Raw genomic sequence first — 24,907 nt, 5'->3', positions numbered from 1 at the left:
ATCGGCCGATTAAAAAAAAAAAAAAAAAATCAGTCATTTGATAAGCCGACGTTACCATCAATGTTAAAAAAAATCGACCAATTTTCGACCCGTCTATGGCCAGCATTAACCCCATAACTTCCGTCCCTTGCAGAGACAGGGGAGCACACCATACAATGTGACAGCAATACATAAGAAAGAAGAAGAAGAAAAAGATAAGAAGAAGAATTCCAGTCGGGTATTATATTTTATATGACAGTCTTGCGGTTGCAACAAATGTATCCATTTGTATCCAAATAAAAACATTGTAATACATTATTTGGATTACAATGTTTTTATTTGGATAAAAGTGGATACATTTGTTGCAACTGCAAGACTTTTCATATAAAATATAATAGCAGACTGGAATTATTCTTCTTTTTCTTCTTCTTGCAGGTCACGGCTCATGCGCAGATTTTTTATCGGTAAAACGATCGGCTGATTTGCCCATCATTGCCGGGAAAATTGGCCGATCGTCAAAATCGGCCGCAAATTTTTCAGCATGCCCGATAAAAAAAAATGTGCAAAAACCTCGAAAAACGGCTGACCAATTAGCCCACTAACGATGCGAAAATCGTCCGATTTTTTTTTTTTTTTGCGGCCAAAAAATTGCCCGATTTTTGACCCGTCTATGGCCGGTACAAATCCCCCAGAACAGAGGCTGAATGGAGTGGACCTTGTGATTTCTTTTTTTCTATTGTCTCTTCAGAGGGATACATATAAATGATACATATGATCATCCCCATGCAGTCAGTATAGGCACACACAGCACATATGGATACATTGTATCCATGTTAGGAGGTTGGGACTCTGTGCAGAAGACAAGGGGTGTGGGGGTCTGATATAGGGAGCTGGGTTGGTCCATGTGGATACAATGGTGGGGGGGGGGAGTCAGCAGGGCTGGGTGTGACTCTGCACTCCTTCTCCTTTCATTGTTATTCCAGATAGAGGAAATCTATAGAAGTTAAAAGCAGGATCTCCCTGTGCTGACATCTCCTGTGAAAGTCACCCCCCCCCATCCTGATCACACACCCTATATTCTCTACTACCCCCCCCCCCCCCTCCATCACCTCTGTCTCCTCCCTCTCCCACCACTCCTGGATCCCCCTTGAGCTGAGTCAGGCATTAGCTCTCCCTTCCACAGCATTGCAGTAGTCAGCCACCCAGCAAGCCCCTTCCTTTCTGATCATCTTCCACTCTGCATCCTTCAGCACCATGGCCAGCACCCTGTCAGGTAGGAGACTGCATCCATCAGGGAAGGTCCAGCACTGGGAAAAAGAGGGAGGGGGGGGGGGGGTCCATGCATCACTGATCCTCTACATGTGCATGTCCTTTAAGGCATTGTGCAATAAAAAATGCATTTTTTAAAATATTTTTTATTTTATCTTTTTTTTTGTGTGGAAGATTACATTTTGTCTACTATGTCTTGCATGATCAGTGCTGATTGCAGCGCCTTATTAAATGAGCCTCTCTGTTTGCCATCTGCCTTGAGGTCCCGGGGCGTGGTGCACTTGCCAAAAAAAAAAAACAAAAAACAAAGTGCATCCGTGCTTTTCTTGGTGCAAAAACCTCCTTTTTGTATTTATCCGGGAGGGCTGGATGACTACAACATGCAATGCATGAAGGAGTGTATGTAACAATACACGCATGCACATACTTGGTCCTGGAAATCATTTCACTACAGCTGTAGCTTTGAACATATTCAGCAATCATCGGGTTATATAGGGGGTAATTAATGAGAACAAGTGCGTCCGTGCGTCGGATGTGCCCATTATTGCGATTTTCCAGAATGTTTTTTTTTTTTTGACTCATTGCTAATCCTTCCTTTTTCTATGGCAGAAAGGGAATGTACCTTTTATTGTGCAGGCACTGACACACCAGTGGGTCCCCGAAGATGGCTGTAATCTGTCCAATTTGATTGTACAATCTCTTTTAGGTTTCTTCGGGAAACCTGAAGAAATCCATTTCATTCATATAAATCAGGGAGGCCTTTGCACTACCTAGTAGTCGGTGGTAGATCGAAAGGAGGTTGTACAATAGGAGATAGAATGCCTGCTCCTAAATCAGATCGACTTGTCTTGGAAATGGGGAACAAAATGCAACTTGTGCTCCCTGTTAAATTATTTTTTTTTTGGTGGGAGAAAAAAGGGCGGAAGGAGTCATCGCAGAGATTTTCCAGCATGCTGGGTGATCTGCCTGGTCGACACCCCCCCCTTTGGAAATCATTGGCATTCTATATGCAATACTAATCAGGTGTTTTTTTTTCCTCTCTAGACTATACATAGGTATGAACAGACTTAGCTATTTGTGCTAATAAAACTTGAATCGTCATTTTTAGTTTTGCTAAAGGCATAGGATGAACATGGCATGTAAACCCATGTAGCAATCCCTCATTGCATGCACATGTGTGCCATGGCTGCCGTACACACCTCCTCCCCTCCCTGTCTGGTTTTGCATAGTCCATGCAGACAGATTTTGTCTCTTTGTTGATCAATTGCCTGGTAACAGCAGCAGAGAATATTTAAAGATCCAGTTTTTTTTGCTGATTTTAATTGGCCCCAACACCCACGCAGCCACACGGGGTCTCATTGTAGCTGCATGGGTGTGATTTTGGAGGAGATGGCAGTGAATCCCATGTCTATATGTGAGTCTTATTTTTTTGGATTAAGAAATGACACTGCAGTACTCAACAATTGCCATCATGCACCATTCTCCAGCTAGAAAATACGGCCTTGGGTTTTATATGGGAATCTAAGCTGATGCAAATTGTGGAGACTGCAGTTTCTAGCCTCAGGTTACAAAGGATTGGTGCTCAGTAGGCTGCAAAAGCAAGCAGAGACAAGCTGCACATTTTACAAGCTGCACATTTTCCAGCAATGAGAGCCTGAATGTCTGTCATTGTGGCTGGTAGGTACCAGCAGTCATTGATGACAGCCTAGTCAAACCAGGGTTTCATGGAGCCCTAAGGTTTCTCAAGAGTAGCCATTCTCAGCCAGAGTTTCATGGAGCTCTAAGGTTCCTCCAGAGTAGCCATTCACAACTAAGGTTTCATGGAGCCCTAAGGTTCCTCCAGAGTAGCCATTCACAACCAAGGTTTCATGGAGCCCTAAGGTTCCTCCAGAGTAGCCATTCTCAACCAGGATTTCATGGAGCCCTAAGGTTCCTCCAGAGTAACCATTCTTAACCAGTGTTTCATGGAGCCCTAAGGTTCCTCTAGAGTAGCCAATCGCAACAAGGGTTTCATGGAGCCCTAGGGTTCCTCCAGAGAAGCCGTTCTCAACCAGGGTTCCATGGAGCCCTAGGGTTCCTCCAGAGCAGCCATCCTCAACCAGGGTTTCATGGAGCCCTAAGGTTCTTCCAGAGTATTCATTATCAACCAAGGTTTCTTGGAGCCCTAGGGCTTCCCCAGAGAAGCCATTCTCAACCAGGGTTTCATGAAGCCCTTGAGTTCCTCCACAGTCGCCATTCTCAACCAGGGTACCATGGAACACCGGTGTTCCTCCAGATGTTGCAAGGGTTTCCTTGAGAAATGAGCAATTTCTGACTCTCAGATGAGTAACCACTGGCACCAGTGATCTTTTTATCTATCTGTAGGAGGGTTTCCTTCCAAAGACCACACATGTAAGGAGCATTCTTCTTATAACCATCAGGTTAAGTACAGTGAGCTGTAGATACAGTATAGTAATTATTGGCAGGGGGGCCCTGAGACTAGAAAGCTATTTTAAGGGTTCTTCCATGTTAAAAAGATTGGGAAAGGCTGCTACAGAAGTTGTCAGGGGTCTCTTGAGTTGTGGACGATTGACCACCCCATCTGATGGCACTTTCATAGTCCCAGGTCCATCGCCACCTGCATAGCCATGGCAAAAATCTTTTTAGGTGACTCCAGGGCTGATATTCCAACTGCCACTGGAATGGAGACATTTTTCCCACTGACCACAAATTTAAGGGGCATTTTCTTCATTAATTAATCTTAGCAGAGGATTCTTGACACCTGAAAATTATTATAAGGGTTCCTCTGGGTATAAGAAGGTTGAAGAAGGCTGCCTTAGTCATTGCCAACCTGCTGTAAGCATCAGCTCATTGACCCATTGGGTTGTTGAGGCAGCATATTTTAGTAGCTTGGAAAAGAGTTGGCCATACCCATACAGAACTTTGTCCGTTATAACAAAATTACAAAAAACACTGAAATTGTTGAGAACTGCTTCTGAAATGGGTCTTGTATGTTACAATCTGTAAAACTTTCCTTTAGATTTATTGACAGCAGTACAGTGCAAAACAGTGCAAGGACATTATAAATTAAAACAAATGTAGCCCCTCATAGGATACAGTTTTGGTAAATCTATAGATGATATAATGTGTGGCTGGTTCTAGTGTCATTGGCATCTTTTAGAATAGCACAACAAAGTAAGAATCTGTATTTTGTACAAAAAAAAACAAACATTTATTTTCAATGGTTTGCAATGAGAAATGAAAATGGCAGTCACACAGCTGAAAGTAAAGATGCGTATCTATGCGCAAAGCTTCATGAATTGAGCCTAAAGTGTAAAGAGTTGCACTATCAACTACTATCACATGTGTGTGGTCATTGATTAGCTCATAGTGGACTTCAGTTTTACTCCTGACTCTTCCGAATATTTTTTTTTCTTTTTAATGACTACTACATTTGAACCACCAAAATCTTCATAACAATTTTTATTCTGACACTTTGATTTTGTTTTTTCTGTTATGCTTAGTGTGTGCTGAATCATTATGGAAAATTAGTTTTTCACTGTCTGCAAAGACTGCTTTAAAAGACGCTATCACTTTGCCCATTCCATGTCTGTTTAAAGTCACCACGCCGCCGACCCCAGTGGTGTATTTAGGTTTTGTGCTACACAAAAAATAGGCTCCCCCCCCCCACCCACGAAGAGACCCTGACAAACACAGCCCTCCCCCACGATAAGAGCCTGACATTGACCAACAAACCCCCCCCCTCCACACACACACCCGAGAGAGCCTTCCACTACCACCGCCCCATACACACTGGCAACCCCCCCACCCCACCCTGGCGAGAGAGAAGACACTCATCTTCACAGCTCCGGATATCCCCGGGAACAAGAGTCAGGCTCTGCATACACCATCAAGCAGCCTGCAACCTCTCCGATCCCACTTGGTTTCAATGCTGCATATGTCCTTTCTTCCATCCCTTTTTTTGGGGGGCGGCACTGCCCCCCTGAAAAATGCTGCCCTAGGCAAATGCCTTGTATGCTTTGTGGTAAATACACCCCTGGCCGACCCTCTAATTCTTACTTTTCCAGCGATCCTACACTGCTAATACTTACTCCAGTGATTCTACACTGCTAATACTTACTCCAGTGAATCTACACTGCTAATACTTACTCCAGTGATTCTACACTGCTAATACTCCAGTGATCCTACACTGCTAATACTCCAGTGATCCTACACTGCTAATACTTACTCCAGTGATTCTACACTGCTAATACTTACTCCAGTGATTCTACACTGCTAATACTCCAGTGATCCTACACTGCTAATACTCCAGTGATCCTACACTGCTAATACTTACTCCAGTGATCTTACACTGCTAATACTTACTCCAGCGATCCTACACTGCTAATACTTACTTCAGTGATCCTACACTGCTAATACTCCAGTGATCCTACACTGCTAATGCTTACTCCAGTGATCCTACACTGCTAATACTTACTCCAGTGATCCTACACTGCTAATACTTACTCCAGTGATCCTACACTGCTAATACTTACTCCAGTGATTCTACACTGCTAATACTTACTCCAGCGATCCTACACTGCTAATACTTACTCCAGTGATCCTACACTGCTAATACTTACTCCAGTGATCCTACACTGCTAATACTTACTCCAGTGATCCTACACTGCTAATACCTACTCCAGTGATCCTACACTGCTTATACTTACTCCAGTGATCCTACACTGCTAATACTTACTCCAGTGATCCTACACTGCTAATACTTACTCCAGTGATCCTACACTGCTTATACTTACTCCAGTGATCCTACACTGCTAATACTTACTCCAGTGATCCTACACTGCTAATACTTACTCCAGTGATCCTACACTGTTAATACTCCAGTGATCCTACACTGCTAATACTGACTCCAGTGATTCTACACTGCTAATACTTACTCCAGTGATCCTACACTGCTAATACTCCAGTGATCCTACACCGCTAATACTCCAGTGATCCTATACTGCTAATACTTACTCCAGTGATCCTACACTGCTAATACTCCAGTGATTCTACACTGCTAATACTTACTCCAGCGATTCTACATTGCTCCTGCCTTGTAACTTTTGGTTATAGGGAAGCATGTGACCTCCTCCATGATGCAACGCTCTGGCCTAGAGGCCGATAGCTAGGCCCAACCACTGTCACATGACAGAATAGTTGAGTAAAGTGGAAAGGTAGTGCTGGACCTGTAGGGTTATCTCCCAGGTATTGCTATCTTAAAGTATCAATGTTGATGTAAATGATCTGGCAGGCAACTTCTACACCCCAGAGGATCTGCATGGTCTCCTTGGCTTGTAGTGTAATGTAAGAAAAATGGAAACTGAAGGGCCACATCACTGCTGTGAGGTCCAGATGCAACTCTATTCCAATGAAAGTCAGGAGGACAATCCAAAAGGTAGTCAACATGTTTTGGGGGTTCAAGAGTATCCTCTTTCATGAGGACTTGATGGACAACAATGTGAATAGACGAGAAGTGAACTGGACCTTTACTGTTATTTTTTTCCAGTGTGATTGCAAGCACAGGCTGCCGAACCATCTGTTAACAAGACCCGTGTTTGTAATCATACTGGAAAAAATTGAAACAAAAGGGCCAGAACAGCAGCTAAACAACTAGATTTTTTTTAGAAGGAGGTCAGCAGTGACAGTGTGCCGGTGTGTTCTTTAAAGGGCAAGTTCAGGAAAAAGAGTTCTCAATATATCAGGGGTTGGAGGGTGAAACAGTAAATTACACTTGGGTAGCTCCCACACTGTCTGCTTAGGTCCAGGCTTCTAGGGGACCAGGAAAAACACTTTTTATTTCCCTAACCCTTGCAGTCTCTGCTTGACGATGCTCCAGTAGGGGACTCTCCCCCCAGCGCCTTATGTCCAATGCAGGGGTATGGATGCAGGGGCATCGTACTTGATGATGTCAGGGTACCAACACTGTGGAGGGAGGCTGTGGAAGCAGAGGATTGGATAAGTAAAAGTGCTTTTCCCAGTCCCCAAGAACTAAACAAGTATTTAACCATTGGTATAGGCAAGTTCAATTGGTATAGACAAGTTCAATGAGTGATATAATAAGAGCTTTGCCCATTCTAACAGTCAGCATGACACAGTAGAAGGAAGAGGCTTTGGAACACTTTGAAGATCTTGGACTGCAAATAAGCACTTTTTTTTTATTGCAAATAGGATGAGTAAAAGTGCTAGCTGGTTATAATTGTGATTCAAATTGCTTTTCGTTTTAAATTGATATCCTGGTTTCCAGAATTTCCCATGTCAGTGGAGGTCTTGCAGAAATGCCTTTTCCCACTGACATTGGCTTCCTGCTTTGCACCCAAAGCACACATCTGTAGCCAGCTGCCCGTCGTGTCTGGCGTGGAGTAATTAGGGTTGAAGGCTGGCGTCAGGCTTCGGGCCTCTGGAGGATGGAAGGTTGTACTTGTACCAGTTTATTAGGATTGAGGATTGGGAATAGCTCGGAGTCCTTGGTGACACGTCTGAGTTCCTGAGAATCATAGGCTTTGTCTAGGGATCAGCAACTGTCTGGGATCAAGAGGATGATGTCTTCATGTTGGCATCAGGTGCCATCTTCCTCATGTAGAAATGAGAGGCTACATCTCACACATATCTTGCCATTGTCACAAAGTTTCAGGGAGCCTGTAAGGCTTAGTTCCTGGGCATCGTGTGTAGGGCAGCCCATTCATTTCAACGGGTGTGAAAAACAGAAGAGAAGTTCCTCTTATTCCAAAAATGCACCGCTATGGCACCATTGCGCTTTGGTGCGCAGGAAAATGTGCGTTTGCAGAATCAAGGGGCGCCATTAACAAATAATGCCACGGCTGGGCGGCATATGCCTCTGCGTCTCGGGAAAGCATTTTCCATGCATTCCCAACGCGTACAGATGTTTACAGATATGATGATGTAGCCTTTTGGACCAACTCCCTCTGTTCTTCTTGCCTTTGTAGCAATACTCCTTTCAGGTCTACTACAAGCATATTATTATTGCCCTTAAAGTGCACCTGTCATGAAAGAAATGCTAAAACGTCCATTGATGATGACCATACTGACTTGGATGTGTCTTACTTCAGTACTTTTGAGTCGCAGATCTGAAAAAAGCATGCAACCAGTAAAAGTCAACTATTCTAGTTCAACACAGGAATGCGGTCATTCCCCTCAGAGCCTGATCTAGGGGGTGCTTGGGTGGGCTGTGCCCTCTCAGATTTTAGTTGAGCCCCCCCCCCCCCAAAATCTCTGAGAGGGCATCCCCTCATCCATGAGTCAGCCTTATGCTGTCAATTGATGTAAGGGAGCATGCTGATGCAGACAGTTAATGTAACGGGCAGGCTGATTGGGACAATCTATGTAAGGAGGCAATGTGATGTGATTTACCTGATGTAAGGGGGCACTCTGATTGGGAAAATGCATGTAAGGGATTACTGTGACTGGGGATACCTGATGTAAAGGGGCCCTCTGATTAGGACACCTGATGTCACGGCACTCTGATGGGGACACATAATGAAAGGGCGCACTCTGATGGGGTAACTGATAACATGTAAGGGGGCACTCTGATGAGGTAACTGATAACATGTAAGGGGGCACTCTGATGAGGTAACTGATAACATGTAAGGGGGCACTCTGATGAGGTAACTGATAACATGTAAGGGGGCACTCTGATGGGGTAAATGATAACATGTAAGGGGGCACTCTGATGGGGTAAATGATAACATGTAAGGGGGCACTCTGATGGGGTAACTGATAACATGTAATGGGGCACTCTGATGAGGTAACTGATAACATGTAAGGGCGCACTCTGATGGGGTAACTGATAACATGTAAGGGCGCACTCTGATGGGGTAACTGATAACATGTAAGGGGCGCTCTGATGGGGTAACTGATAACATATAATGGGGCACTCTGATGGGGTAACTGATAACATGTAAGGGCGCACTCTGATGGGGTAACTGATAACATTTAAGGGGGCACTCTGATGGGAAAAGTTAATGTAAGGGGGGACATTGGTGAGGACACCTGATGGGGACACTGGATGCAAGGGGGCACTCTGATGGGACATCGGTTTTAAGAGGAATTTTGATGCAGACAGTTGATGTAGGGGGGGACTCTGATGGGGACCCTGATGAAAGGCACTCTGATGGGAAACGTTAATGTACCGGGGGGACATTGGTGAGGACACCTGATGGGGACACTGGATGCAAGGGGGCACTCTGATGGGACATCGGTTTTAAGAGGCATTTAGATGCGGACAGTTGATGTAAGAGGGGACTTTGATGGGAACAGTTGATGTAAGGAGGAACTTTGATGGGGACCCTGATGAAAGGAGGCACTCTGATGGGGACACTGGATGCAAGGGGGCACTCTGATGGGACATCGGTTTTAAGAGGCATTTCGATGGGAACAGTTGATGTAAGGAGGAACTCTGATGGGGACCCTGATGAAAGGAAGCACTCTGATGGAGACCCTGATGTAATGGGCACTCTGTTTTGAACTCTGATATAAGGGGGCACTCTGATGGGATACTGGATTTAAGAGGCATTTCAATGAGAATAAATTGATGTAAGGAGGAACTCTGATAGGGACCCTGATGAAAGGAGGCACCCTGATGTAAGGGGGCACTCTGATGGGACATCGGTTTTAAGAGGCATTTTGATGGGAACAGTTGATGTAAGGAGGAACTCTAATGGGGACCCTGATGAAAGGAGGCACTCTGATGGGGACCCTGATGTAAGGAGGCACTTTGATGAGGACTCTGATGTAAGGGGGCACTCTGATGGGATATTGGTTTTAAGAGGCATTTTGATGAGAATAGTTGACGTAACAAAGGACTCTGATGAGGACTCCTGATAAAAGGAGACATTCTGAGGGATCCCTGATGTAAGGGGGCACTCTGATGGGGAACCTGATGTAATGAGGGACTCTGATGAGGACCTCTGATGTAAAGGAGGACTCTGATAAGGACACCTGATATAAGGGGGCACACATTCTGTTTATTCACCCTAATCTAATGACAGCCTCTAGTGTTCCCCAAGTCCTGACACTGCATGACAGACTGTCAGTGACTCGCACACAGTGTTGACATTGTGCCCCTTGGCTTTTCTTCACTGAACCCCCAGGCTAGATCTGGTCCTGCCCAGACTACACCATCCATTGACAATACTGCCCAGTTATTGGCTGCTCAGACACTTAACATTGCTTATGGGAGACAAGTGATTGGGTCACATACTGAATCATATCTGGAGCATGGAGTCTGGATTCAGGAGCTATTTTGCCTGCCAAAGAAATTGCATTTCTTTCCATTCATTCCTGAGGTTTATATTTTCCAGACAGTACAGTCTGGCCTGGCAGAGGAAAGGGACCTGATCTTTTTCTGCTGTGGTTTCACTTTCACTTGCAGGTATTCTCCCCTGCCTGAGCTGATCTGATCTTGCAGACATGATTTACTAAGCTGTAACATTTTTTTCACTTTACTCATTTTTTTTTTCTTCTTTTGCAGCCTACAAAGAGAAGATGAAGGAACTTTCTATGCTGTCTCTGATCTGCTCTTGCTTCTACTCCCAGCCCCATCCCAACACAATCTACCAGTATGAAGGTCAGTAACGTCTCACACACACAGAACACATTTGTTCATGTAAAACACCCTGAAAAGGGCACAACCATAGTAAAAAATATAATTATCACTTTCCAAATGCCGAAAATGCAGAATAATACTGATCAATCTGGCAGAAATCCAGTGAGCTTCTAACTTTACTTTTGGGCTGACAACACAGTGCCGCTGTTTTTTCACATTGATGCTTTTTTGAGCTGCTGCGTTTTTGGAAAGGATCGGGGACTTTTTTAAAAGCAAAAAGCAGCGTTTTTGCTACAATAGAGTTCAATGGAGAATCTGCTGAAATGCATGGTAGTGTGTTTTTGCTGCATTATGCATTTTTATTCTGCCCAGCAAAAAAAGAAAAATTCCACTTACAAAAAAAAAAGGGCTGAAAAAATGCAGTAAAAACATAAAAAAAAGTGTGTAGAAAAAAACGCAAAACGAACTGCAAAAAGCACAGCAAAAGGGACAAAAAGCAAACTGCATAGGGGTGAACGGAGCCTTAGGCAGTGTTGTCAGCTCTGCCTGCTGGACTACAGAATGTCGCCTACCCCCATCCCCTCTGTCTCTCTCCACATGTATACATTGAATTCTTTAACCCCTTGCTGTTGCCACCCCCTGGCTCTTTGAGAGAATCTAAATGCCAAGTGGCAGAGGCAGGCATTCTGATCATGTGATCACTGTGATTGGCTGTCAGAGAAGTCATGTGATTGTAAGCTCTTGCTCCAAGTATGCATCAGGAGCTTCATGTGCAGGGGCGGACTGACCATTCTGGCATTGCCCGAGGGCCCGGTCAGTAGGGGGCCCCATGAGATGCCCCTGGTATCTTTCATAGGCTTTTTTGGGTGTGGTTTGAGTGTGGGCAGGGCTACAGGGGCCCCATGATCCCCTATTGCCCGGGGGCCCCATGAGTTGTCAGTCCGCCCCTGTTCATGTGACATCTTAATGAATGTGCTGGGATCGTACATCCCCCATGGATGCGTATATGCGGCCACTCAACATTAAAGCAGACCCGCCCACTGGCCGCATATATGTGTATGACCAGTGGCAATGGCATCCCTAGGCAGGTGCGGGGGGTGCGCACCACACCGGGTGACACCTACTGCACGGGGTGACACCGAACCCGCTTCACAAACAGGTAAGTTGTAAAGCAAGCCGACGATCCCCGCAGGATGGATGGGATCTGTGGATTGAGCATAATGGATCGGTTTCCGATCGATTATGCTCCCCAATCCACAGATCCCATCCATCCTGCGGGGATCGACGGCTTGCTTTACAACTTACCTGTTCGTGGAGCGGGTCCGGTGTCACCCCGTATAGGCTGCATGCTGACCATCCCCACAGAATGGATCGGATCTGCGGATTGGGGAGCATAATGCATCGGACTCCAATCCATTATGCTCAATCTGCAGATTCGATCCATTCTGCGGGGATTGTCGGAGGGTGTCACCAAGTGTTATCGCACCGGGTGACACCAACCCTAGGGACGCCCCTGACCGGCAGTAACAGGTTAACAAAAAATAAATAAAATGCTGCTGTTTTGACTACTGCTGCGGAAGCACTAGCAGCCCGGAACCCAAACCCAAAGTAACCATTTTGCCAGCGTGACTATAGATGCTGGGGTATGTTTCCCAGTCTGAGAGGTGGAAAAGCTGCTGGTCATCCAGCAGAACATTGGCAACATTAAAATGTATCTAAAAATGATACCAGATATTTCAGAAACTTTTTCATAATGCTTTTTTTTTTTTTTCGGTCAAAAAAAAAAATTAATAAAAAGATTGCAATTAAAATGTATCTAAACCTAAAAGCAAACATGTAATGTATGGCAACTTACAAGCCTTTAGATGTGTGTGGGGGGGCTGCATTAGTTTTCTTTTCCTTTTAATTTCACATGGTGATTCTTCCAGTAACACTCTCCCTGTCCTAAGGTGACAATATCTCTCATAAGTGGGAAGAAAGAGAGAGGCGCCTTCTAAGTGTGGCTATGGGACCGCCGTGGGTGGTAGGAGGGTCCAAGGATGCCACCGAAGTGTCCGTGACCAGTGTGGACCAGCGGATGTGACAAAGGGGAGGGAGCGGCACACTAAGGAAGAGGTAAACCTATGCGCTCGGAGCTTACTGCTCCCTCTACAGGCTGGTCACAGACACTCCTGGCGTCCTGAGACTCTCCTACCACCCACGGCGGTCTCATGGCAGTTGGATGGACTTCTGCAGGACGGGGATGACGTTGGTATACCTGGAGATTATCCATAGTTGATGGGCTTTTCAACCTTTTCACCATTTACGTTTTTTTTTTAATTGTGGGTCATTAAACTGTATTTACTGCACTTAGAAGGCGCCTCTCTCTTGCTTCCCACTCTCTGTAGAGTTGGCATACTCTGGGATGGCTGCCACCTAAGCGGTTATATAGATATGGACATTCATGGACTTTTTATTGTGTATTTTATTTACAGGATATGAGCCTCTAGTGCACTGAGCAGGGCGGACTGACAACTCGTGGGGCCCCTGGGCAATAGGGGATCATGGGGCCCCTGTGTACTTGCCCAAAATGAAAAAAGCCTATGAAAAAGGTACCAGGGGCATCTCATGGGGCCCCCTACTGACCCCGGGCCCTCCTTGCCCAAACTCAAAAAAGCCTATGAAAAAGGTACCAGGGGCATCTCATGGGGCCCCCTACTGACCCCGGGCCCTCGGGCAGTGCCCGAGTTTCCAAATGGTCAGTCCGCCCCTGGTGCTGAGTGTTTTTAGACAATGTCTTTCACTCACTGTACTGTATGACAACAGAAAGAAGACAGGACTACAGAAACCCACCCACTCCTATTCTTCATAATATAGAGGGGTGTGGTTCTGTAGTCATCAGAGATAGCTAGGAACAATGTCATTGATAACAGAAAGCACGGGGAGTTATCAGCTGACAATATTTCTGGCAGGATTTACAGGTATTTTTTTGGAACTTGTCAAACAGATTATACAAAACCCTCGTGGGGTCTCCAAACTACGGTCCTCCAGGTGTTGAGGAACTGCAAGTCCCATGAGGCCTTGCAAGACTCTGACACCCACAGGCAAGACACCCAGAGGTAGAGGCATGATGGGACTTGTAGTACTTCAACAGCTGGCGGGCCATAGTTTGGAGACCCCTATATCATTCAATGGTCTAACAGACTAAAAAAAAAAATGCAATGAAGAGAAGGTCATTATTAGGGTTCACGTACCCTTTAGGCCGACTTCACATCTATGCGGCTGTGTGTGTCATGAGTGCACAGGCACGGAAGCACATTCATTTGAATAGGCTGCAGTGTCTGCGTTTTCTGCAGGGAAAGGGTCCCCCTGCACCTTTTTAAAACAAATCCACATGGAAATCAGTGTTTTTGCGCCATTTGATTTCCTTGTGTGAAAAACCACACCGCATTTTTCAGTGTGTGGGGGTGCCATTAAGAGTTAAAGGATTGTAAATCCTTATATTTATACCCATTGAAGTGCCTCAGATGCACAAAGACAAAACAAATCCTCCTACAAAAGTTGTACCTATTTATCTGCAGTCTTCTCTTCTCTACATCCGTTCAGAATTGAAAAAGCTTGCCTGGGCTGTCATAAAAATGGAGGCGGAGAGCTGAAATTACACTCTACAGATCTCATTGAAGAGAGCTCTGAGAGCTGATTGAAAGGAAAGGACAGCCCCCCCCCCCCTTTCACACAACTCACAAGAACAGAGCTGAGACTGTCAATCTGCTGGAGCTCCCTCCCGTCACCATTTTTCTCTTGGTGTCAGAAGTGACTCATTCTGATAGCAGAGGAACAAAGCAGCAGACAGAAATGACACTTAGTGCTCTTAACTGAGACAAGCACACACTATAGAGTGTTATGCTTTGTTCCTATTTCATGTTTGATGTTTGCAACCACTTTAACGGCAACCCCATGCATTTTCTGTGCACCATATTTTGTGTGCAGTTGCATGCAAGTGCGGGAACGCGTGCAATTTACACGCATTTCTGCACATGCTTATATATGTGAACCTAGGGTTAGGGTTCATGCACATGGTCATACAGCATGCAAGCGCATACAGAACCTGCAAAAAATGTTCCCAGGGAGCCAGAGCTGCTGTGTACAGCCGTTCTTAGATTACAGGCCATGGTTGTACGGAGGTATACACCAGTATTTGCACAATTGTACATAGAGACCAGGGGCGGAATGACCATTTGGAAACTCGGGCACCGCCCGAGGGCCCGGGGTCAGTAGGGGGCCCCATGAGATGCCCCTGGTACCTTTTTCATAGGCTTTTTTAAGTTTGGGCAAGGACACAGGGGCCCCATGATCCCCTATTGCCCAGGGGCCCCATGACTTGTCAGACCACCCCTGGTAGAGACGTGCAACCCCAGACACTGTATGGCTTCCTGGCTGCCGTATGCATGGGCCCTTAAACAACAAGGTCCAGATGAACGTGACTACCTGCTATACTAGTGATGCCTGATATGTCATTGTAACTGAGATTTCTGAATCTTTCCGCTCACAGACATGGAGGTAAAGCAGCTGAATAAGAGGGCGTCAGGGCAGAGCTTCGAGGTGATCCTGAAGTCTCCTTCAGACTTGTCCCCGGACAGTCCTCCTCTGGCCACCTCTCCCCGGAAGAAGGACATCTCTCTGGAGGAACTGCAGAGGAGGCTGGAGGCTGCCGAGGAGAGGAGGAAGGTGAGCTGCCAATGCTTTGTGATCCTAACAGGGAAGAGTCAGTCATATCCATTAGGTGGAAAATGCATTTAATTTAGAATTACTGTTGTCTTTTTTCATTATTTGGAAGATTAGACACAGCAGAGAGTTTTAATGTAGGAAAAAAAGCATGCATGCAACTCATATTTTGAATGGAGGGTGCACTGTGCATGCATGGCCTTTCACTGGTATTCCAGTAGCTGGAGGTGGGTGGCTGTGCATGTCCGGTCTATTTTTCCTGTTGGCTCTAGGTCAAGGATGTCAAACTGGCGGCCCTCCAGCTGTTGTGAAACTACAAGTCCCATCATCCCTCTGCCTTTGGGAGTCATGCTTGTAACTGTCAATCTTGCAATGCCTCATGGGACTTGTAGTTTGGCAACAGCTGGAGGGCTGCCAGTTTGACACCCCTGCTCTAGGTGATTGAGGCAAGGGGTGTGTTGGAGTATGGTGTAACAGCAGTAGCTGTCAGAGCATACAGAAAGCTGAAGCAGGGTAGGCCCACTGGTTGTCCTACATAACCATTGTGAAGCATGCATCCTCAATGTGCATCACTACTGTCAAGTACCTGGTCGAGGTGGAGTTGACAAGAGGCTCTTACAACTCTTGTCCTGTTTTCCCCGGGGATGACAACAGATTATAACAGGGCACAGAGTGGCACAGGCGTCTGTAGGAGATCTGGTCTGGAAAATCTCTGTAGCAGATGCAGAGCTGAAGCAGACCAGCTGGCAGCAGGCAGATACTGGATCTCAGATGGCCAGAGGTTGGCATTGACCGGGCAGCACGAGAGCAGAGTCAGAGCCAGGCCAAGATCAGCGTCAACTATACAAAAAATGGCAACCGTCCCAACCTATAACCAGCCTTAGCAGTAAGGTGCACATGGAAAGGCAATGCACATCACAAACATACAAAAGATTTCCCAGCAACACTTACCAGCCAGCCTGCAAAAACACCAATTTGGCCCTGCAACAGTTTGGGTTTTGTTTGCACACATTTGCAAATACATGTGTAAGCCACAGTCCGCGTCAAGGGTCCTCTGTATACTGTGACCCTAACTAAAATTTCCAAATCCTCCATAGTAGGAACACATGTATCAATGGATAGGTTAAGGGCAGGTATGCCTGAAGGAGCCCATCCCTCCTTAAAGGTACAGGGACGCATGTGACGCCCAGCTATACCAAAATGACAGCAAAGGCATCCAGTGCGTCCCTGCGTCCAAATTAGCCAACTACACAAAAAATGGCAACTGTCCCAACCCATGACCAGCCTTACCAGTAAGGTGCACATGGAAGGGCAATGCACATCGCAAACAAATGTGTGCGAGCAGAAGAAGTACTGGAACAGCAAGTAGAAAACAAAGTCAGGTCACAAGCCAGCAACACAGGTTCAGGAACAAGCAGGATCAACAAGTCGGGTCCAGATACAGGTGAACACAAGCAGAAGGCTCTGACAACGACTCAGCAATCAACCTGAGTACTGTAAGGCTTTAAATAGGCAACTGGGCGCCAAGGTCTATCAAACAATCATGTTCACGCACATGAGCACACAGACTGTTAATGCTCACGTGTATGCGCACGTGCTTGTGTAGATGCACGCACGGTCATAATACTGTGCACAATTCTACGGACTGTTCTGCAAGCATGCGCATTCCTGTAAGCAAGGGCAAACCATTGCACATGGGCATTCCCAAGGTCTATCAAACAATCATGTTCACGCACATGAGCACGCGTAGACTGTTAATGCTCACGTGTAGATGCACGCAGGGTCATATTGCTGTGCACAATTCTATGGACTGTTCTGCATGCATGTGCATTCGTGTAAGCAAGGGTAAACCTTTGAACATGGGCATTACCTTGATAATGGCCATTCCTTTGGGTACAGGCTTGAGTATGACTTTCCTGACAGCTACGCACCCCACCCCAAAACCCTATGTGAAGACACTGTAACTGGCCTCACATAGGGTTTGGGGCTTGAGCATGACTTTCCTGACAGCTACATACCCCCCCCCCCCCCAAACCCTATGTAAGGCCACTGCAGCTGGAGTGACAGCCATTATTGCCTCCCTCGTGTCCTGGCTAAACCCCATCCCTCACCTAGGTGCATGCTTACCACTTTTCATCTTCAACAGCCTCCATGCATTTCTTGCCTCCATGCAGAAATCTTGCTTTCTTTCCTTGCACAGTGACTTCCTACAGACCTGTATAGGTTGCCACTAAAAGAGGCAAGGAGGCACATGGGAACTGGAAGTTGGGGGGGGGGGGATGGGGTTGATATCGTAGAAGATTATGGGGTTAGGTAGGAATTCTAATGTGAACTTTTTTTTTGAAGAAACATGGACCTCATTTTATGCCCATTTGCACTGTTGCCTCTGACAGCCTTGGAAACACATTAGAGCCCAACTTTGTGCTCAGCTACCAATGGCTGAACAAACCAGCTGGGGGAATCAAAATGAGGTATGGTGCTGATGGGGCCACCATGACAGTGAACTTGTTACTTTTACTTAAAATTAAGTTTTCAGCCGTACAAAGCCTGTAGAACTAAGCTCTCCAATGGATAGTAGGCACCAAACGGGAACCAATTGGTGTCACATAAACTCTTAATAATTCCGAACTTGTGATTTTTTCCATCAGTCCCAGGAAGCTCAGGTGCTGAAACAGCTTGCCGAGAAGCGGGAGCACGAGCGAGACGTCTTGCACCGGGCAATAGAAGACAACAACAATTTCAGCCGAATGGCTGAGGAGAAACTCAACTACAAGATGGAGCTCAGCAAGGAGATCCGTGACGCACACCTGGCCGCTCTCAGGGAGCGCCTCCATGAAAAGGTATGGGTCTCTTGGGAGCATGACACCATGCATGAGCACTCTAGAAAGCAGAACGAGACTGAAACGAACATCAAGGCTACACACTGTGGGGTTTTGTTATCCATTTTCAAATAACCGTATTAAAAACCCCCACCAGATGTGGCTCCTTGCTGATGTGTTTTGATGTTAGTCAGCATGGAGTTCTGCATGCTGATGTGAAATCGCCTAAAACTCCTATCCAAAAAAAATTTTTTCTTTTTGCTTTACTTACACTTTTTGGTTCCCGGAGGCGGTGAGGCATAGACTCAGTCTATGGATGCCCATCTGAGAAGGCAAGATCACCATTGCCTTGGGAAATCTCATACCTAAACTGTGAGATTTATTTATTTTATTTATTTATTTCAGGTACTTATATAGCGCCGTCATTTTATGCAGCACTTTACATATATATAGTACATTCACATCAGTCTCTAACCCTCAAGGGGTGTATATTTTGGGTCCCTAACCCTCAAGGGGCGTACAATCTAAGGTCCCTAACTTTCAAGGGGCCTACAATCTAAGGTCCATAACCCTCAAGGGGCTTACAATCTAAGGTACCTAACCCTCAAGGGGCGTACAATCTAAGGTCCGTAACCCTCAAGGGGCGTACAATCTAAGGTCCGTAACCCTCAAGGGGCGTACAATCTAAGGTCCGTAACCCTCAAGGGGCTTACAATCTAAGGTACCTAACCCTCAAGGGGCGTACAATCTAAGGTCCGTAACCCTCAAGGGGCGCACAATCTAAGGTCCCTAACCCTCAAGGGGCGTACAATCTAAGGTCCCTAACTCTCAAGGGGCGTACAATCTAAGGTCCCTAACCCTCAAGGGGCGTACAATCTAAGGTCTGTAACCCTCAAGGGGCGTACAATCTAAGGTCCCTAACCCTCAAGGGGCGTACAATCCAAGGTCTCTAACCCTCAAGGGGCGTACTATCCAAGGTCCCTAACCCTCAAGGGGGGTACAATCTAAGGTCCCTAACCCTCAAGGGGGGTACAATCTAAGCTCACTAACCCTAAAAGACCATACAATCTAAAGTCCCTAACCCTTAAGGGGTGTACAATCTAAGGTCCCTAACCCTCAATCGGTGTACAATCTAAGGTCACTAACCCTCAAGGAGGGTACAATCTAAGGTCCCTAACCCTCAAGGGGCGTACAATCTAAGGTCCCTAACCCTCAAGGGGCGTACAATCTAAGGTCCCTAACCCTCAAGGGGCGTACAATCTAAGGTCCCTAACCCTCAAGGGGCGAACAATCTAAGGTCCCTAACCCCCAAGGGGCGTACAATCTAAGGTCCCTAACCCTCAAGGGGCGTACAATCTAGGGTCCCTAACCCTCAAGGGGCGTACAATCTAAGGTCCCTAACTCACATTCATACATACACATACTAGGGCCAATTTAGACAGGAGCCAATTAACCTACAAGCATGTCTTTGGAGTGTGGGAGGAAACCAAAGTACCCAGGGAAAACCCACATAGGCACAGGAAGAACATGCAAACTCCAGGCAGTTGGTGTTGTGGTTGGGATTCGAACCAGTGACCCTAGTACTGCCAGGTGGGATCTTGCCGTATTGCCTAACTGCATATGCGAGAAATGAAGCGCATGATGTCATACTAAGTTTTATACTAAATTACATTTTTTGCAGAGTTGCATAGTTAGTCTGGCTGGAAAAAGACAAAAGTCCATCCAGTTCAAACATTAAAAAAAAAAAAGTTATAATCCTATACCCACAGTTGATCCAGAAAAAGGCAAAAAAAACTAAAAAAAAAAAACCTAGCAGCAACAAAAAAAAAATTTCTCCCTGAGATCTCGGAATGTTTTTTTTTTTTTTTTTAATTCAACAGATACATGTAGTGTTGTCTGGCCCATAGGTGAGATGGCGCATTGCATCATGCACTTCACCTTTCACATGCACAATATAAAGTACATTTTTCAAAATGGCAGCGAAAGAAAGGGGCCCAGGAAGCACAGAGGCAGGACGAAAACTGATAAAAATGAAGAAAAAGTCACATGAAAACGGACAAAAAGTACAATGCATTGGAGTGAACCAGGCCGTATGGAGAATTCAGCAAGAGGAGTGAGATTCTGTAATGTGATGCTGGACTCAGAATTCTGTCAGGAAGATCTTTCAGTTGCAGTTCCCAAAGATAAAGGAGTGAGCATGTCACACCTACCCTACCCACCTAGAACTCACTGCAATTCCAGCTGCAAGTGTTTTTGGGGATGTCTCTTTGCACATCTAGGAGAGGGACATTTCTGCCCATTCTTCTTTGCACAATCACTCAAGCTCTGTCAGATTGGATGGAGAGCATCTGGGAACAGCAATTGTCAAGTCTGGCCACAGATTCTCTATTAGATTTAGGTCTGGACTGTGACTGGGCCATTCTAACACATGAATATGCTTTGATCTGAACCATTCCATTGTAGCTCTGGCTGGATGTTTCGGGTCGTTGTCCTGCTGGAAGGGGAACCTCCGCCCCGGTCTAAAGTCTTCTGCAGAATCTAACAGGTTTTCTTCTAAGATTGCCCTGTATTTGGCTCCATCCATTTTCTCATCAACTCCAACCAGCTTCCCTGTCCCTGTTGAAGAAAAGCATTCCCACAACATAATGCTGTCACCACCATGCTTCACAGTGGGGATGGTGTGTTCAGGGGGATGTGCAGTGTTAGTTTTCCACCACACATAGCGTTTTGCTTTTAGGCCAAAAAGTTAAATTTTGGTCTCATCTGACCAGAGCCCCTTCTTCCACGTTTGCTGTGTCCCCCACATGGCTTCTTGCAAACTGCAAACGGGACTTCTTATGGCTTACTTCCAACAATGGCTTTCTTCTTGCCACTCTTCCATAAAGGCCAGATTTGTTGAGTTCACGACTAATAGTTGTCCTGAGGACAGATTCTCCCACCTGAGCTGTGGATCTCTGCAGCTCCTCCAGAGTTCCCATGGACCTCTTGGCTGCTTCTCTGATGAATGCTTTCCTTGCCCGACCTGTCAGTTTAGGTAGACGGCCATGTTTCGGTAGGTTTGCAGTTGTGCCATACTCTTTCCATTTTTGGACGATGGATTGAACAGTGCTCCGTGAGATGTTCAAGGCTTGGGATATTTTTTTTATAACCTAACCCTGCTTTAAACTTCTCCACAACTTTATCCCTGACCTGTCTGGTGTGTTCCTTGGCCTTCATGATGTTGTTTGTTCACTAATGTTCTCTAACAAACCTCTGAGGGCTTCACAGAACAGCATTTATACAGAGATTAAACTACACACAAGTGGACTCTATTTATTAACTAGGTGACTTCTGAAGGTAATTGGTTCCACTAGATTTTAGTTAGGGGTATCAGAGTAAAGGGGGCTGAATACAAATGAACGCCACACTTTTCAAATATTTGTAAAAATGTTGAGAGCCATTTATCCTTTTCCTTCCACTTCACAATTATGTGCCACTTTGTGTTGGTCTATTAAATAAAATACATTTACGTTTTTGGTTGTCACATGATACAATGTGGAAAATTTTGAGGGGTATGAATACTTTTTCAAGGTGTTGTAACTAAAGGCAAAACATTTTTTTTTTAGTTTTAGATAAAAAGAAGATGGTATAGAATCTGTCAGGTTTTTATTGCTGTTTGTGCCCCTATTAGGGAGATTCACCCTATTTCTCCTTGAACTGTAATTGTTTTTTGCAACTAGTGTGTTCAGTGAATCTGACGTGACATCACCCTCTGTACAGTAGGCTGGGAGAGTGAAGGAAGCACTAGGGGCCAATCAGATATTCTGCAGATATGCTGACAAAAAACATGCTGACAGGGAGAGAGAGCAAAGTGATAACTCATAATTTTGCTATTGCTCCTTCACTGTGCAATCACAGGCGGGGAGCAGGGAAGTGACCTAGCTGTACTGCTTAACCACGTTCTTTACATTGTGCTCTTGGCCTGGAGTTCCACATTAAGTGTTACTAAACCCACAACAGTACAAACAGTCTGTAGATGCAGTAAAGCATGCTTGTTATACTCACTGTGGAACCTAGGAGGTTAATCCTCTGCATTGTGTAAAAATGCTGTTTGATCCTGACTTCTCTGATCCTCCCCTTCTTCCAGTGCCCCCCTCTTATCTCCTGATAAGACATATTGTGCGGAGACATTCTGCACATGCTCAATTTGGTGTGTACTGCCAGAGAGGTTTTTTTGTTTCTTGGGAGGGTGCAAGTGATCAGCACAGGGCCAATCAGTACTGTCCAGACAGAGGGTCAGGGGTTCTGAATCCTGCTAGAGCAGAAAGAAAACTCCTTCTACAAGCTTTAACCAGTGCTCTGTGGGACACTGATAGAAGTCACGAGACTGCTCTAACTGCTGATGGGAAAAGGTATTTACCAGTTTATATTTACTAAAATAATTACATTTCCATGTTCTGTGTACTGTGGGAGACCGGATATAGTGAATGCGGGGTCCAGGGAGACCAGATATAGTGAATGCAGGGAGACCAGACATAGTGAATGCAGGGTGACCAAACATAGTGAATGCAGGGTCCGGGGAGAGCGGATATAGTGAATGCGGGGTCCGGGGATACCGGATATAGTGAATGCGGGGTCCAGCGAGAGCGGACATAGTGAATGCGGGGTCTGGGGAGACCGGACATAGTGAATGCGGGGTCCGGGGAGAGCGGATATAGTGAATGCAGGGTCCGGGGAGACCAGATATAGTGAATGCGGGGTCTGGGGAGAGCGGATATAGTGAATGCGGGGTCCGAGGAGAGCGGATATAGTGAATGCAGGGTCCGGGGAGACCAGATATAGTGAATGCGGGGTTCGGGGAGACCGGATATAGTGAATGCAGGGTCCGGGGAGACCAGATATAGTGAATGCAGGGTCCGGGGAGAGCGGATATAGTGAATGCAGGGTCCGGGGAGAACGGATATAGTGAATGCAGGGTCCGGGGAGAGCGGATATAGTGAATGCAGGGTCCGGGGAGAACAGATATAGTGAATGCAGGGTCCGGGGAGAGCGGATATAGTGAATGCAGGGTCCTGGGAGACCAGATATAGTGAATGCGGGGTCTGGGGAGAGCGGATATAGTGAATGCAGGGTCCAGGGATAGCAGATATAGTGAATGCGGGGTCCGGGGAGACCAGATATAGTGAATGCGGGGTCCGGGGAGACCAGATATAGTGAATGCAGGGTCCGGGGAGACCAGATATAGTGAATGCGGGGTCCGGCGAGACCAGATATAGTTAATGCAGGGTCCGGGAAGACCAGATATAGTGAATGCGGGGTCCGGGGAGAGCGGATATAGTGAATGCGGGGTCCGGGGAGAGCGGATATAGTGAATGCGGGGTCCAGGGTTTAGTAACACTTTAAGGTTTAATACCCTTTGCCTCAGTTGTACTATCTCATTAACCCTCACAGACCCATTATTGTGTCTTTTTAGGAGCTGCATGCTGCTGAAGTCCGCAAGAACAAGGAGCAGCGAGAGGAAATGTCCGGATAAACGCTGCCACTGCCGCAATCTTCCATGTTGTCTCCTGGAAACAGCAAAGGAAACTGTTTTACGTACATGTCATCTGTCACTTCCATCACACAGTCCCTGCTCCCATCCTTCCCTCTTACCTGTCACCTTCATGGTCCCGCCGCCCTGGGGTCATGACATCCATACGATAACGCCATCTGGATCGCACGACAGCAGAATCTCCCAGAGGAGAACGCCCCTTGCATATCTTATTTTTAAACCATATAAAATACGATGGTTCGACCACCTGGCGTCCCTTGTCTTTATTGTCTCCTGTCTACTTCTCATCATTTAAAGGCCTCATTCACACAGCATACATCCATGTAAGGGCCCATCTTTACCAGCACGGGGAAGCACAAGTGTCCTGTGTATCCCCAAGAAGGCAATCCCATTGATGTCAATTAGCACGCATCGTTTGCACGGAAACAGCTGCTACTCCCAATTTGACATCCATGTGCAGACAGTGTGCAATCAGGGCCCTTCACTCACATGGATGTCAAATTGGGAGCAGCGGCTGTGTCCACGCAGCTGCAGCATCCCAATAGACATGAATGAGACTACCCGCATGGTGATGCGCAGAACACCTGTTCACCTATATGTAGGTTGACACGGCCCTTGCACAGGTGTACGCAGGGCTGCTGTTAGAAACCACGGGGCCACATACAGCCAACGTGACAGGGCCCCCTCAAAAAATAAAAAAGAGAGTTTACTATGCTTCAGTTATGAATGAACACAATGAGTGATCTGTACCGAGCATTGCGTTCATTCAGAGAAGGAAGGGGCTCAATTCTCCAAGTTTACTATGCTGCAGTTATGAATAAACAAAATGAGTGATCGGTTGTTAGAAACCACAGGGCCCCATACAGCCAACGTGACAGGGCCCCCTCAAAAACATAAAACACAAAGTTTACTATGCTTCAGTTATGAATGAACACAATGAGTGATCGGTACCGATCATTGCCTTCATTCAGAAAAGGAAGGGGCTGGTAAATGTGACATATT

The 24,907-nt window shown here is 46.1% G+C and overlaps 1 protein-coding gene across 1 annotated transcript; it reads left to right on the top strand.

Annotated features, from left to right (window-relative positions):
• Positions 1–1,093: 1,093 nt before the first annotated feature.
• On the top strand, positions 1,094–24,151 carry STMN3 (stathmin 3). Its single transcript, XM_089662571.1, has 5 exons — positions 1,094–1,252; positions 10,778–10,873; positions 15,384–15,559; positions 18,205–18,396; positions 23,828–24,151. Exons 1-5 carry the CDS (start codon positions 1,234–1,236, stop codon positions 23,885–23,887), a joined length of 543 nt encoding a protein of 180 aa, XP_089518697.1. The 5' UTR covers positions 1,094–1,233; the 3' UTR covers positions 23,888–24,151.
• The last annotated feature ends 756 nt before the right edge of the window (positions 24,152–24,907 follow it).

The sequence above is a fragment of the Staurois parvus genome, unplaced genomic scaffold, assembly GCF_062004578.1.
Source record: "Staurois parvus isolate SC_StPar_1 unplaced genomic scaffold, SC_StPar_1.0 ptg001490l, whole genome shotgun sequence".
NCBI lineage: Eukaryota > Metazoa > Chordata > Amphibia > Anura > Ranidae > Staurois > Staurois parvus.
Note: the sequence above shows the minus strand (reverse complement) of the source record. Positions and strands in the feature narration are given on the sequence as shown.

What these genes read in the sequence shown, in the direction of transcription:
- STMN3 (XM_089662571.1), top strand. An exon ending in CACAATCTACCAGTATGAAG is followed by an intron (nt 10,874 to 15,383) that starts GTCAGTAACGTC and finishes TTCCGCTCACAG; the next exon opens with ACATGGAGGTAAAGCAGCTG. An exon ending in GGGAGCGCCTCCATGAAAAG is followed by an intron (nt 18,397 to 23,827) that starts GTATGGGTCTCT and finishes GTGTCTTTTTAG; the next exon opens with GAGCTGCATGCTGCTGAAGT.